The following is a 15,566-nucleotide window of genomic DNA, read 5'->3' as shown; positions in this document are numbered from 1 at the left end:
TAGGGTTGATTTATTTATTTAATTTTTTTGGGTAAAATAAAATTTTGTGTGTTGAATGCAAATCGTAATTTTATTGTTATAATTTTATATCTGTTTAAATATCAATACCATCAGGTGAGATTGTGGGCTAACTTGTAAAGAATAAAAAAATGTAAGAACTTTGAATTAATTTCAACTATGTATATTTCTACCTTTATAGGAGTGGAATAAAATCAACGATAACTGCTCATAGGTACTTTGTCATCTTTGTTCTGCAAAGATTGTTTAAGAAATTAGATAAAGAACTAAGTGCTTAATTATGTGTTATTATTTTAGTCAGATAATGACAACACATGTAAGTATTTGATAATAGATGGTAATAGGCCATTTCATTAGAGCTTATAGCGAATATCACCAATTTTGACACGTTGATGCGTTGTATCATTAGCTAATTGAGAAGCCATCGCGTGGTCTTTAATACTTAGCGTACTTTGGGTCTAATTAGGGTAATAACTATCACAAATTTGAGGCAATGCATTAATAGACCCTCTAATATCATAATAAATGGTGAAGGAAAGAAACCGAGTGTCATCTTTCATTATAGTAGAGGAGCCGAAGAGGGGATTTTTGCAGTTACTCGAGCGCGGTAGATAAACATAAGGGACTATACCTTACACTTTGTCGAGTACCTCCACCGAGTATGAGCCCTTAATATTGGTGGGTACGTTTAGGGCAACCAAAAAAAAAACTAACTTCATAAATACTCAACCAGCACGTCAGATTAAGATAAGGTAGGTGAGTTGATAGCTAAAAACTGTACATTTCGAAAATCTGACGATTTGAGCGTAACGTAATGGAATTTTGTAACTTTGAAACCCTGGGAGGGTTTCAAAGTTACAAAATTAAACCCTTATATTTTAGTGCTCGAGGTACGAGTGCGATTAATTTTTTACTTATTTTTAAGGAAATAATCTAATCGCTATAATTTTCTTACAATTTCAGTAAGCCAAAGTAATAAAAATTGTTTTTAAAGTCTGTGGTTTTTTTCCACCGCTAAAAGCGGAAAAAGTAAATAACCATTTATTCTTCCTATAATTTAATCTACCAAATGTAATCGATCTCAATGACGCTCGAGTAACTGCAAATTTAGCATCCCGGGCTCCCCTACTATTAGAATGAGAGTGATAAATAAGTATTTGTCATTTATATTATATATCTTTTAAAAAGGATAAAATGTTACCCTTTTTCTTTCATTATTATAGCATTTTTTTGATATATTTAGTTGGAAGAGAAGATTTTGACCATCCGTGCATAAAAATCTGTAAAAAGTAACTCGTTATCACGAGCGACCTAAAACTTCTAGATGCTCTTGTTCTATTCTTATTGTAGTTTTTGCGATTCTAACTAAAAGTTAGTGCACTGTTTTTCAAAATTATATAACGTGATATATTTTTGTCAGGAAAGATTATGCAATTACTACTGTTGCTTCTCATTGAAAGTGAATAAAGCGTTAACAAAAAGAGGGTTATGATTTTAGCAGTTTATACCGTTATCAACTCATATTCGGCTCACTGCTGAGCTCCTCTCAGAATAAGAAGGGTAAGGCCAATAGTCCACCACGCTGGCCCAATGCGGATTGGCAGACTTCACACACGCAGAGAATTAAGAAAATTCTCTGTTAAGCAGGTTCCTCACAATGTTTTCCTTCACCGTTTGAGTAACGTGATATTTTAATTTCATAAAATGCACACAACTGAAAAGTTGGAGGTGCATGCCCCGGACCGGATTCGAACCCACACCCTCCGGTATCGGAGGCAGAGGTCAAATCCACTGGGCTATCACGGTTCGCAGTTTATTTATGTATAAATTATATTTTGTAACATCGTTTTATTACCACAGTATTTTTGTTGTTAAGAGTCCTTTTAGAGTTTAGAGACAAAGTTAATAATTATTTTTTATCTCTGGATCTACTGAACCGATTTTGGAAATTCATTTACCACTAGAAGGCCATTGTTTTAAAGTGTCTTATGCTAAATAATATCCTCGTATCCTCACAGCGGGGCGTTGGCTAGTTATAGATGTATTCAAAAGATGGTACAGTTAAAAACCTTACCGGTCTTCTGAACAATAGCATTTTGGATTCCCTCCTCAGGCTGTTGTAGTCTCTCGGAGCGTTACAACATTCTTCCTCGTCCGACCCGTGTATGTGGTTGTAAATTACGTGTCTACGCATACTAATTAACCGACAGGAGAGACAATAGAACTATAAGCAAAAACTCAATAAAAACACTATGCCATTGTGTGTCTAGTCAATAAATGAATAAAATATGTAAACGTCTGATAAATAAATAAAATTGTCAAAGTAATGTCTGTTTAATAAAAAAAACAGACATTACTTTGCTCATATAATGAATAATTATATATTTTTTCTATTGATTTACAATAATAAAAAAGAAGTTTAACAAATAGAAAATCAAAAATTAAACAGAACTAGAAACTTGTTTTTTAATGGAAGAAGTTTTATTAGAATGGGTTCAATACAATAAGCTAGAGTATCCTTTTGGCCGTAATTACGTAAACCAATGCGAATCGCGACCAATAGGATGTTCGGGTATTTTTATATTTTGTCTGAATTGACCCAAGCCAAGTAGGCTTGTGTAAAGGGGATTTTAAACATAAAATTACTATGGTCACTGCAATAAAATTCAGGAATACTCTTAAAGTATTAGCTATTATAAAACTACTCTAATTATAACAGACGAGCAGATTAATAAGTTAAAAAAACAAACACACAAACTCAATTGAACCTCTCACAGATCACAATCTAGAGGTCACAAGTGAAAACAAAATTTAACAAAAAACGCACAACAATCGACTTTGAAACGATCAAAAGTTTCGAAAACGCACAAAAACGATCCAAAAAAAAACGATTTGTTCGCGAATTTGACTTTTAACTATTTCACAGCACGACCAAACGATACCTGACACCAAAGTAAACTAATAGTAAACTGAAATGAATCAAAGATTTTACAATAGTTACTATAAATACATTAAGGTGGGTCCACACCATGGTAAAAATGCGATAAAAAACCTATCATTTAATCTGTCATCAACGTTCACTGTCATTACTTAAACGTAAATGTTTAAGTAATGATAAACATTATCTATTAATGAATTATCATTATATTCATTCATATAAATTTATCTAATGTTAATTACCTAATAGACACCAAATTTTAATTAAATAAATTACATTGTATTAAAATAATAATACTTCTAATGTAATACATATATTGTATTGTATTGATTTTATAATTTATGCTGACAACTTTTTAATTAATTTATGTTTTATATTCTTTTAAAAACATTAATTATGATCTTTATAAATCATATTCATTTTGTAAAATTTTAATTTAAATTAATATTTTTGATCATAATTACCAAATATTGGACATTTAAATCTCGTATGTCTCTTTTTTAAATTCAAACAATCTTTGCGCATTATGGGAGGGTATTATATAAGATATCTTATATTATTTAAGATTAAAATAAATTATTCACTATAAGGACGTGGAATTTTAGCAAACGATAATTAATATTATAAATTAACGGTTGACGTCATAAACAGTACAAATTGTAGAGTTTTATTACATATCTACGCTGTTTATATGAACAGGACTATAAAACAACATAATTAATTACAACACGTAGCAGTGTCTGTATTAATGAACAGTGAATATTTTTAATTCTGTGATAAAAAAACGACGTAACAAACTGCTATTAAAACTAGCAATAATTACCTACTTTAATGAATTTTTATTTCGTTTATATAATTGCTCGTTGTTTGTTAAGTTTTCGTAAACTTTTATACCAATTTTCATCCCCTAAATTAATTCCTTTAATTGGTTTTACGGAAAGTATTTCAAAATTGTCACTATAAACGTGCCCTTATACACAAAGACAATGTATTACCGAGACAATGAACTGACTTTGTTTGCACTATACTTTGTACGTACTTCGGTTGTCAATGAGTTGTAGTACAGACACTACATACTCGTACATCCGCGTTACGTTTCCCGTAAAATAGAGACATAAATATGTATGAACACATAATAAGTAGGTACAAAGTGAACAGTAGACCATAAATATCATATTTGTCGTCTTTGACGCAGATGGAATTTTTTTTATTTACGGACCAAATTTTTTAAGTGAAATACCATCGTATAAACATAGTAAAACTTTACAGAGCATGCAAGGAATACAGTGCCGCCAGAAAAATAAAAAAAAACAACGTATCTTTTAACTTGTACTTTAAGATACCTTTGCCTTTTCCCTACGGGAAAGAATAAAGAAAAAAAAAATGTACTTTAAGAATGTAGAATGTAGATGATATAATGATCTCAAGAACTGACTGAAAATATTACTTACGTATAAAATAAATAATAATAATTCATCTTCATTTTATCTAAGTTCAATATTTAGGTCGTATCTCCCTGTGTACGCAGCACATCACATAATATTGCTATTAAGATAGTGGAAAAATAAATATTATATTATTTGCTTTAATCTTATTACGTAATAAACTATATTATAGTTTCTTGCTGCTTATTTCAATATTAGATTTATTTGTGTGCTCAAATATTGGAGGATTTATTATATTCGTATTTGCTTTTTTTGGTACCCGAGGCTTAAATGGTCGAAATGAATTTGGTACTTATAATATAAGTTTTTTTCTTGGAAATATGTTAATATAATATTTTATTCTCAATAACAAATTTAATACAACTGTTTAGCTCGTACAGTAACAAAATCTTTATGGAATTTACAAGATATCTCTTTAGCTTGTATTAAAAAACATCGTTCATGAAAATAATGTAGGACATTAAAAAAAAAAATTCAAAATACACTAACTCTAGGCATAATATTTTTTTAAGTTGGATAACATAATAAATAGACAAAACAAAATATACACTCTCCTAAACAAAAAAAAAAAATGAAATACGAAAGAAAGGCATTGCTTAAATAAAAAAAAAATACAATAACTTTCATAATTGGAGGCAATTCGGTAAAGTATTGATAACAGGGGACAATTTTTTCTCATCTCATTGAAACAGAAGATTAAAGAAGAATCCTGTCCTATACTTTATCCTGACTCAAAGTTACAACTTTGAGTCAGAACTGAAACGCATTACGCCCGGTAGAGAAGTAGAGCCGACATTTTGAATCATCATCTCACTACAGGAGTTTGAATATGGAGCTTAAACCCACCACGCTTCTCCAGTCTTGCATGCCGTTGCCATTGACATACACAGCCCAATATTTTTATTATTATTGAAAAATAAAGATTTTGAATAATATATTTCCTTACAATTTCTCTGGGCTTAAAATCTTTATCAATAGCAAATTATACTGCGCATTTCCTTAATAACACTGAAGTGGATAATGTCTGCCATTCAGTAGAAGGCTGATACGGCTTAATGGGAGTTTGCGGACAATTTACAGTTAAAACGAGTGGTTCTGTCTATTGAGTATTGGTTTTACTCCAAGTAGAAAATAGACGTCGATTGCTTTTTGGAGTTTACTCCTTAAGATTCGATTTTTCATATATAGCCCCCGGTATGAAAGAAATATATGCAGTAAAATTCGATGAACGAATGACATTGCGTTTTTTGTACGCAACCTATTCTGCGCACCATTCACTTTTCAGGCGTAGGTATTGAGACGTACATAGTGTATTCTTAGGTTTAGTAATCTATTTAGTAAAGTCCATTCCTGTGTCGGAGCTGACACACTTTTTTTTTTTTAAATATTCTTAATTATGACCAATGTTCTCGTTTTTCTCCAGTCTAATTTGTCGGATATATTGTGTTGGGAATAAATACGACAATAGTCGAGTGGGTGGGGATCGAACCTAGTACCTCTCGGGTCTCAGTGTTAAGTCCGGCGTCTTTACCGTGGAGCTGTTAAGGTTTCTGTATTGCTGATAGATAAGATTCTTTCTTTCATCTAAACATATAAAAGCGAAAGGTCGGTACTCATCACAAAATCTCGAAAACCGCTTGAACGTAGGTAATTTATAGTTAGTAGACATCCAGTTAGAACGGAATTTGCGACAGGGCCGGATTAAGGAGGTCTTCGAAGTCGGTCATCTGCTAGTATAGTATAGTCGTTTTTCTACCTTGGTTTTTGTGGTTAATTTTTTTGAGTACGATTGATGAGGTTCTGGAAACGTGTCTTGGTTTGGTCTATACGTTTATATATTCTATCTCACAAGTATAAATAAATAATTTTTTCTCTCACAATTTTAAAACAAACGTGCGGTTTGGCTGGTTCAAAATCGTCATCAAGTATTTGATGATAATTAACCGAATACCTCGCTAACTTGTTTCTGGAAAATAACCAATTTTATTTACGTGTTTGTTATCGAAGAGCTAATAATAGCAAGTTTATAATATTTGACAGCAAGGCTTCATTACCACTTAATGACAGTAATTAGGTTTAAGTGTATGTGTTTGGTTAAATGTTTGGCTATATAGCTTCGACCTTGAATGTAATAGTTTGTCTCAAATAAAACTTCCTCTTGATGGTTATGTAATTTTTGTTATTTTTGTAAACGTAATTTATGTTTTTACAAAAATAACTAAAATATGACGGCCTCCGTGGCGCAGTAGTGTACGCGGTGGATTTACAACACGGAGGTCCTGGGTTCGATCGCTAGCTGTGCCGACTGCGATTCTTAATTGGTCCAGGTCTGGCTGGTGGGACGCTTCGGCCGTGGCCAGTTACCCTACCGGCAAAGACGTACTGCTAAGTGAATTAGAAACCGAAAGGGGTGTGGATTTTCACCCTCCTTATAAAAACTTAGCCCGCTTCAATCTTAGATTGCATCGTCACTTACCGTCAGGTGAGATTGTAGTCAAGGGCTAACCTCGTTAACCTTCAGTTTAGGATAATGAGATCCTTGGTTCGAGATCGAGATACGAGATAGTATTAATTCGACAGACTATTTTACTTCTAAGGGCTAAGAGCCATTTTTCGTCATTTTTAACCCGTCGTGAGTGAGGCCGGGAATCTCACTGTGAATTGAAAAAATGACAAATCTTTATGTGGGTATTCCATACCCACCTAACTGGTGTAACTATTTTCACCTCATACATGCCGGGTTAAACACTGAAAGTTCTTTACAATATGCTCCTGTCCTTTTTGATTTTGATTTTGATTTTTGATAATTACCTAAGTACCATAGGTACCATAGGTAACTAAGGGGTTTGGGTAGCTTACCATAGTTACAATTGAAACAAAATAAAACTATTCCGTCTGTTTTAATTGTCTGATTCTGATTCTGATTGAGTTAATCTTTTGAACTACTTTTCACGCGCTGGATAAAGCGAAGATTGGACAAAATTGGACAAAATATATTTAACAAGATCATAATACCTATGTCAAGACGAAGGTTATCAATTAGAAATAGACAGTCAGAGTCGCGTGCGTCTCCTACTCTATTATATAGGTAAAGATTGAACTCAAGATATCGCCGACCTTTCCTTTCTTTTGTAATAAAGTTTCGTAATACAATCAAGGCGAACGACTCGACTGCATTGATAAATATCAATATTCTTTTTTTGATAACAAATTGATATTTTGACTCGTTATCAACCCATATTTGGCTTACTGCTGAGCTCGAGTCTCCTTTTAGAATGAGAAGGGTTAGGCCAATAGTCCACCACGCTGGCCCAATGCGGATTGGCAGAGTTCAGACACGCAGAGAATTAAGAAAATTTTGACTCACTTGATGGTAATTAATCTTGTAGTCTAAAGATGGAAATGCGGAAACTTGAAAACATACGAAAATTATATAAAAAATGGTGTAAGTAAATCACTAGCGGACGATTAATACTTTTCCGCGTGGATTTCGGATAAAAATCGCTACGTCCAACTTTCGATTCCTCGGTTGAACTTTAAGCCTCCTTGAAATAAATGTGATTTAATTTTTTAACCGACTTCAAAAAGGAGGAGGTTCTCAATTTATTCGGTATTTTTTTATGTATGTACCGATTACTCGAAGACGCCTGGACCGATTTCAAAAATTCTTTATTTGTTTTAAAGGGTATACGGCCATTTGGTCCCATTGTCATCATGTCAAGATCTGATGATGATGGGATGTATGTTCGTAAATTTTTCCATTTAGTACTTTAATTAATTCTTACTATTTCCAAGATTAAACAGTTACTTTAGAAAAATCCTATATTTCTACACAATATGAATAAATATGAACTGATTTGTGGAATATTTTCATAACAGCTATAATTACGTCTGCATTTAATTACTGTTAGTTTCCGCTCTAATTGGTATTAAATTGTATCATTGTAATTTTGATCACTATGCGAATTAATAGGTTTGTTGCTTATTTGATGATATAACTGCTTTTATCATATTTATATTAAAACTCGTTTTGTTAATATGTTTAAAATTTGCTCGCAAAATATTGTAGGAAATTTATATAAATTATCATTTATTTTTTACTAGCGGACGCTCGCAACTTCGTCCGATTGGAATTTAGTTTTTCACAAATCCCTCGGGTACCATAGATTTTTCCGGGATAAAAGTAGCCTATGTGTTAATCCATGCTATAATATATCTCAATACCAAATTTCAGCTAATTCGGTTCAGTAGTCGAGGCGTGAAAGAGTAACAAACATTCATATCATCAAAATTATTAGTTTTCGCAAGTCTCGAGAAACCATGGATTTTTTCGGAATAAAGTAGCCTTTGTGTTAATCCAAAGTTAAATCTATTTACATTTCAATTTTCAGCCAAATCGCTTTAGTAATAGCAGCGTTAAAGAGTAACAAACATCCAAACAAACAGCCAGACATCCATACAAACTTGTATATCAAGGCTTACAAGTGCGTCAGATAATGTAATTAAAATAATTATTATCTACATAATTCATTATTAGGTCTTACGAAGTTCATCAGGTCATTTAGTAATCTTAACTACTCATAATGTAAATGCGAATGTTCTGTAGTACCATTTCAAGCTTTGAACCGATTTCAAAAGTTTTATTATCAATAGAAAGCTACATAAGTAAGTACAGACAGAGGAACTTTGTAATTTAAGTAGGTATCTTTAAGTAGTTTGTAAGCTCTGTTAGTATTAGTTTGTAATTTCTTCTTCTTTTTTAATTTGTATTTTTTAGCTGAATAAAGGATTTTATTATTATTATTATTATTATTACATTATCAACAAGTAATAAAGTAATAATTCATCCCTGTAATAACTCTCACGGGAACAAGAAATACGCGGGTGAAACCGCGGACGTCCGCTGGTCTAATATTTCGAATAAGCAAATATTGTAGACATAAAACTACAAAAATATTATTTTTTATATTTAAAACTAAGTTAGATATATTTACTATTTTCATGAAGTAATCTTTTAAAAAATAGAACGGGTTGCACTATTATTAAATACACACACACACAATATTAAAAAAACAACCATTTAGTATAATACGGATCACGGGTCGTCATCACTTACCATCAGGTAACATTTTTTACCCATCCCAAAAAAGTGCACAACGCCGAGCCCTCAATCGCACGAGAGTTTTTAAACGGATGTTAAAAAAGAGTTCAAATACAACAAATGCTTTCCCAAGTACATCACATTTAAAACAGTAAATCACACGACAGCGTTTTTTAATCACGACGCCTTTTTTCCAGCGGTGCTGCATATTCAATTTTGGGCGTTGGAAATAGACCTTCCTTTATCTTTATACTATATTTGAACGCTTTTTTAACGTCCGTTAAAAAAAACTCTCGTGCGAATGAGGGCTAAGAAGAGTACCTACACTTCAAAAATGGCACCTGACGAAGCTGTCTATTCTACAGCTTTTCTGATGAGTACTGTTTACCAATAAAGAAATTAGAAATGAAGGTAGAAAACTATATGCTTTGTTTGTAAAATGTTATAAAATATATTAACCATATCTAATTATTGTTCTATGCTTATTAATCAAATTTATTTTCACTAATTTAAGAACAAGTTAGTTATAATTATTATTAGGTTTGAAATAACTATCGATGTACAACCTCATTTTGACGTGGCAACGTCTTATAATTCGATGGAGCCGGCTGCACACTCGAAAACAGATGACGTCATGCGTCGTTCCCTCGCTCTAGGGTTGCCAACTTTTTTTTACAAGAAATAAAGTATATTCTGGTCTATGAAGATTATTTAACAGTATTTTAGAAAAACACACGTGTTCTTTTGAAAAATGCAACCATTCCATATTTATTTACTTATGACGTTGTCACGTTCAACTATCGTCAGTAAACCGACTTTACAGACAACTGATTTTTTAATTTGTTTATTGGTAAACAGTACTCATCAAGAAATTCTGTAGCTGTATAGGTAATTAATTCATGGTACGAGTAAGACTATACCATACCTACTGATACCGACATTTGAGTTGTTCTAGTTATTATATTGCAAATGAAATTAGATAACAGACTTTGTTAAATACAATTGCGGTTTGTGTGGTTGAAAGATCATGTAGTAGTGAAGGTTTTGTGGCCGGCGCACATGGCACTTCACGCGGCACATCATCACCCCACGCGGTGGAAATCAGGCGTGCTTACGTGCTTACGTGCTCGTGCACGCGCAGCTTACGTGCGTCTCTACATGTGTGGATGTATAGTTTTTTTTTTTTTTTTTTCTATTCTTTACAAGTTAGCCCTTGACTACAATCTCACCTGATGGTAAGTGATGATGCAGTCTAAGATGGAAGCGGGTTAACTTGTTAGGAGGAGGATGAAAATCCACACCCCTTTCGGTTTCTACACGGCATCGTACCGGAACGCTAAATCGCTTGGCGGTACGTCTTTGCCGGTAGGGTGGTAAGAGAACAAAGAAAAGTATGACTTTAATTATATTATGTAAATATGAAGTTTATATACAGGATGCTCGGTAGTATTTCCCATAACTTCCAGGTGTTGACGAGTTCACATAAAGGAGCCGAACTGAATAACTAATATTTTTTTTAAATAACCGAAAAACTTTTTAAGTTTTCATACGAAGTAATTCAAATAATTCCGAATATTCACACAATCCTTTTACTTTCCTTGCATTTTAAAATACGTAAAATTTTGCTGCGTCATATTTATAAAGATGCGTATAAGGGACACATTTTTAGATCTATTTACAAAAGAAATGTTATTTACCACACACATGTTGTTTGAACATTTTTAATTAATTTTCGGTGAAGAATATTTACAAATGCAGGCGGGTCAGGATCGTGATGATTGGAAGTCCCTAAAAAAGGCATATGTCCTGCATAAGGCTGACACCCTCTGTATGTACTATCCAGCCAGGAAAACATGGATCTTCTTAGCATATTTCAAAAAAGTTCATTCAAATGAATTTTAGGAGGCAAAAACAACTATGTCCTATGACCACCTAGTGGGGGGTCAACCAACACTGCGCGGTCGGCCAGTAATGCGAGGTTAGGTAGAAAGAGGACAAGCGGGTTGCAAGGAGCCGCTGGATGCTGGAGACTCAAGACCGTAGTATTTAAAGTCCATGATGTTTTTTTTTCTGTAGAGCGGAAAATCCTCATGGACACCCAGTTAGGATAGTGCCGCACTCCTACCTTTAAAACTCTGGTGTACCTGCCATTCGGCCTTCCACCAATTACCTAACACTATCACTGCTAGAATTACTTAATACACTATTTAGGTTTAATTGCAATGAGTATGGATGACTGCAGGCTCTATCTCGAAAACGGTACGAATATTTTATCACAGAATACGTCGCCAATTTTATACTAAACATTTTTTTTTTAAATAAATAAAGTTATAGAACACAGAGCAGAAAACACTGAGCTAATTTACAGAAACTCGCAAAAACACAGATTTTTGTGACCTTAAATAACGTACGGCGTAGACACGAGATTAAAAAAAATGTAAAATCGAAGTTTATTGTTCATAATCTCCCATACAGACGTAAAATCCTAATTTGACTGGAGTAAAAATTCTAAACCCACACGGATATTAGCTAGTATAAATCACTAACCATTAGGTGAGATTGTAGTCTAGGGGTAACTTGTGAAGAATATGAAGAAATGACATATGAGGCACGCAGGAACTTGTAAAATATGAATACAAGTTAACATCAGCATGCGGGTTGAACCAGTAGTTAAGTTTAACACGACAGTCGATCGGAATGCACGCACCAAACTGTTTATTATGTTGTAAACATGAGACACGTGTGAGTCAGCCGCTCCCGAAATATCGTCTGTCTGTCTGTTGCCGAAGATAGCTTTATCTATATACAACTTCCTTCAGTTTCCGTCTGTTTATTACAGTCTAAACTTGTTCTGTTTACAATATGAGTCATTTCATAACGCATAGATACTGGTAGGGTTACCAGGCGTCCGGATAAAGCCGGACATAGGCTTTGCGATTACGTGTCCGGCCAAAATAAACAAATTATTGGGCATTTTTTTCATTTCTCAAACGCAAAAAGGTTGATAAATATTCATTTAGAATTTAAATTGGACTGATGACTTTATTTGACTAATTAATAATATGTAGATTGATTTGGCATTCGATTTTATCTATATTTCATTAATTTTTAACAATATTTGTGCTAATAATCAAAATACTTGATTTTACATACAACTTTTTCTCGTAATAACTGATACACAAAATCCTCAACCCTGTAGCGTAATAACTGATACACAAAATCCTCAACCTGGCTAGGCTGTCCGGTTATTAGATTTGGCGATTTGGCAACCCTAGATACTGGAAATAGTTGTTAGTTTATCTATAGTATATTTTAATGATAAATTCATTATCTTCGCCGTGTGTATACATAAACTAAAAAACGCCCGTGACTTCTGTTTCGTGACAAACCTAGACTACCTTAATAACACTTTGCAGTACTTTGAGATTTTGTGTGTGTGTTTAATTTGCCTTTTCCTAAAATAATCATTATAGTAATTGTAGGTATATATAGGTATAATGATAGATTTGTTACCCTAGTACTTTGACGCGACCGTCAAAAGTTTACTAGCATTTTAACACGTCCTGTTAGGATAATATGGACTATGGTGATAAGTAAAGTTGAAAACTAAGTTCACGAGGGGCACAAGCGCATTAAAAACTCAAAACCTGAATAATATGAAATACTCAGATTCGTAAGCCAGTCCCTGGACTAACATAATTAACCTGTAGGTACTATTTATAATGGTTCCATAAATTTAGATTTTCTTTTTAATTAGGTATTGTTTTATTCATAATCTTTATTTATTTTAATTTAATTTTTGTGAAAATTTCAATATGTATTTTGTAAAAATTTAATAATAAAACCGGTTGGTTTTATATATATATATATATTTTCATTCTTAAATCGAAAGTTCGCCAAGGTAACTCAAGCAAGGGACTTCTTTTGTATTTTAGCGATTGTTTTAATCAGCAAAAACACTGATGGCAGCCGATATAAAAAACGCTTACTCAGCGTTACGTGTCGCACGCCATTACTGTCGACAGTTTTTTGTCTCATCGGTTATTTTTTGGAATATTATTTAATGAACAAATTGGAAACTTGTTCGAAATTTGGCAATATTTTTAACCTTCGTCTTAAACGAGGGGGTTTAGAACTGCTGTGTATATATAAAACCTTGCAAACCATACGTCAGATACCAAAATAAAGGCAAAATGTTAACCTCTAGTCTCAGAAATTTCATCGGCATTAAAGACTGAAACATAGCATAAAATGTGCTGCACTGTTGCAATGTTTTTATAATTTGACAATTAGAGACTCTAATTCAATATCTAACTCTCTCTTTTATAGAATTGTGTTGGACAGACAGTGTTAGAGACGAAATTCGAGACTCTTATTTTTGTCCAATTAATTAAATTGTTCCAGAATAGCCGTCGTTGCTCTGTTTAACTATATGAGTTACTAGCTGACGCCGCGCGGTTTCACCCACGTGGTTCCCGTTCTCGTAGGAATACACCGGCTATCTTACATTGAAAGAATTTTTTAAATCGGACTAGTAGTTCCTGAGATTAGCGCGTTCAATCAAACTCTTCAGCTTTATAATATTAGTATAGATTATAAAGCTGAAGAAAATCCGTTAATTTAAAAACTAAAACAACAGCAGTTCCAAACTACAGCCAGTTACATTCCACATATAATAAAAGGTATGTAGACGAAGTTGGTGTTTCAATTACAAGTTTTTACACATCATAAGCGCTGCACCTGGTCACTCCCACAGGATGTTATAATTGGCTTCCAGTCGACCGCGCGCGGCTCACATATGCCTCGGACTAAAAAACTGCATTAATAAGGCTGCTGCGGCTTTGTTTATTTTTGTGGACCGGGAGATGAAAGTGTTATAGCTATGAATGTTGAATCTCTAGTTGAAAAGGGATTTAAAGTGATCCAGATTGTAAAAGTGTTGCGATAAACATATAAAAGATGAGTACAAAGTGACAATACTGCCAGCCGTCTGGGCACTCTCCCAATGACCATAGATTCGGATGAATTCTACGATGCCTAAGACTTTAGTTATTATTTTATACTTCCTTTGTTTTTTTTTATTTATATTGCATGTTTAGGTAGGTACTTCATTTACTTAGTTTTAGATAATGTACGAGAAAATAGTTATAAATGATTGTTTTAAAGACAAAAAAGGGAATTAGCTTTAGACTAATAACTTATAGACCTGCAACACCTAACATTTTTTTTGCTCCAAACGTAAGCCACTTTTGTGACTATGTGAGCGTAAGACCTAAGCTAATTACACTCGCCGACACGCACACAAGCGTATATATCGTAGCGTAGCGATGCGTCATGGGCTCCCATTTCGGGACACATAAAACGGTTTACGTATCCTACGTACTATTTATTTATTTATTGATTTACTTACAATATAAAATTCAACTTATAAAATCCCGACCACGTAACAAGTAAAAGAATATTGTTGATTAATGTCATTAGCCTCGTTACAGCGCTGTGGCATCGGTGTTTTCCATGGAAAGTTCGTATTAGTGTATCTATAACATATAATTTTGGCATCCCATAGAAATAAAGTTGAAATTCCAATAAAACTTATTATAGGAAATAGCGGTATTGCAGATAATTATAAGTTATGTTAAGAATATAAATCAACTCCTAATAATCCATCCATCCATTTGTGAGTTAAGATGTCATAGACAGATTCACGCTGTATTTAGTTTTATATTAAAATTCCTAACTAAATTAAATTACGGCAAAGCAACTTTGTAGAATTTTTATTGTCTATAATGATGTACACAGTTCAAGAACTTTTTCTTATATTTTAAATTCATTAGGTTTTGTAGCAAACATATCGAACATCTGTCGTCATCGCAATCCAGTAGAGCGAGACAGACATGCCTCATTTTAAGAATTCTCCTATTATACAAGTGCTATATGATAAACGTATGGTTTTCAATTACGGAAGCTTGGACCGTGGTTTGTAAAGTAGCAGGTGTCAGGATTCCAGATTCTCAATTGTCCCGGTATAAAACGTACTTGATTGATATTTTCTATGAGGTATCAC

The 15,566-nt window shown here is 33.2% G+C and overlaps 2 protein-coding genes across 5 annotated transcripts in view; one reads left to right on the top strand and one right to left on the bottom strand.

The window, feature by feature from the left end:
* The window catches only part of LOC112043432 (adenylate cyclase type 2-like), a 164,655-nt gene that overhangs the window by 101,407 nt on the left and 47,682 nt on the right, over positions 1-15,566 (top strand). The gene's annotated exons all lie outside the window — the stretch shown is intronic.
* The window catches only part of LOC112043433 (probable E3 ubiquitin-protein ligase sinah), a 60,940-nt gene that overhangs the window by 27,673 nt on the left and 17,701 nt on the right, over positions 1-15,566 (bottom strand). The window contains exons 1-2 of one of the 2 annotated variants that reach the window (XM_024078841.2): positions 2,773-2,954; positions 2,093-2,242 (exon numbers count right to left, since the gene is read on the bottom strand). The exons of the other annotated variant lie outside the window; for it this stretch is intronic. Of the exons in view, the coding sequence (XP_023934609.1) occupies positions 2,093-2,212 (120 nt within the window). The 5' untranslated portion in view covers positions 2,213-2,242; positions 2,773-2,954. Of the gene's footprint in view, positions 1-2,092; positions 2,243-2,772; positions 2,955-15,566 lie in introns of those variants that run through there. 2 annotated transcript variants of the gene reach the window in all.

This window comes from Bicyclus anynana, chromosome 15 (assembly GCF_947172395.1).
Source record: "Bicyclus anynana chromosome 15, ilBicAnyn1.1, whole genome shotgun sequence".
Classification (NCBI taxonomy): domain Eukaryota; kingdom Metazoa; phylum Arthropoda; class Insecta; order Lepidoptera; family Nymphalidae; genus Bicyclus; species Bicyclus anynana.
The sequence above is the reverse complement of the archived record's forward strand: the minus strand, read 5'-3'. Positions and strand labels throughout refer to the sequence as shown.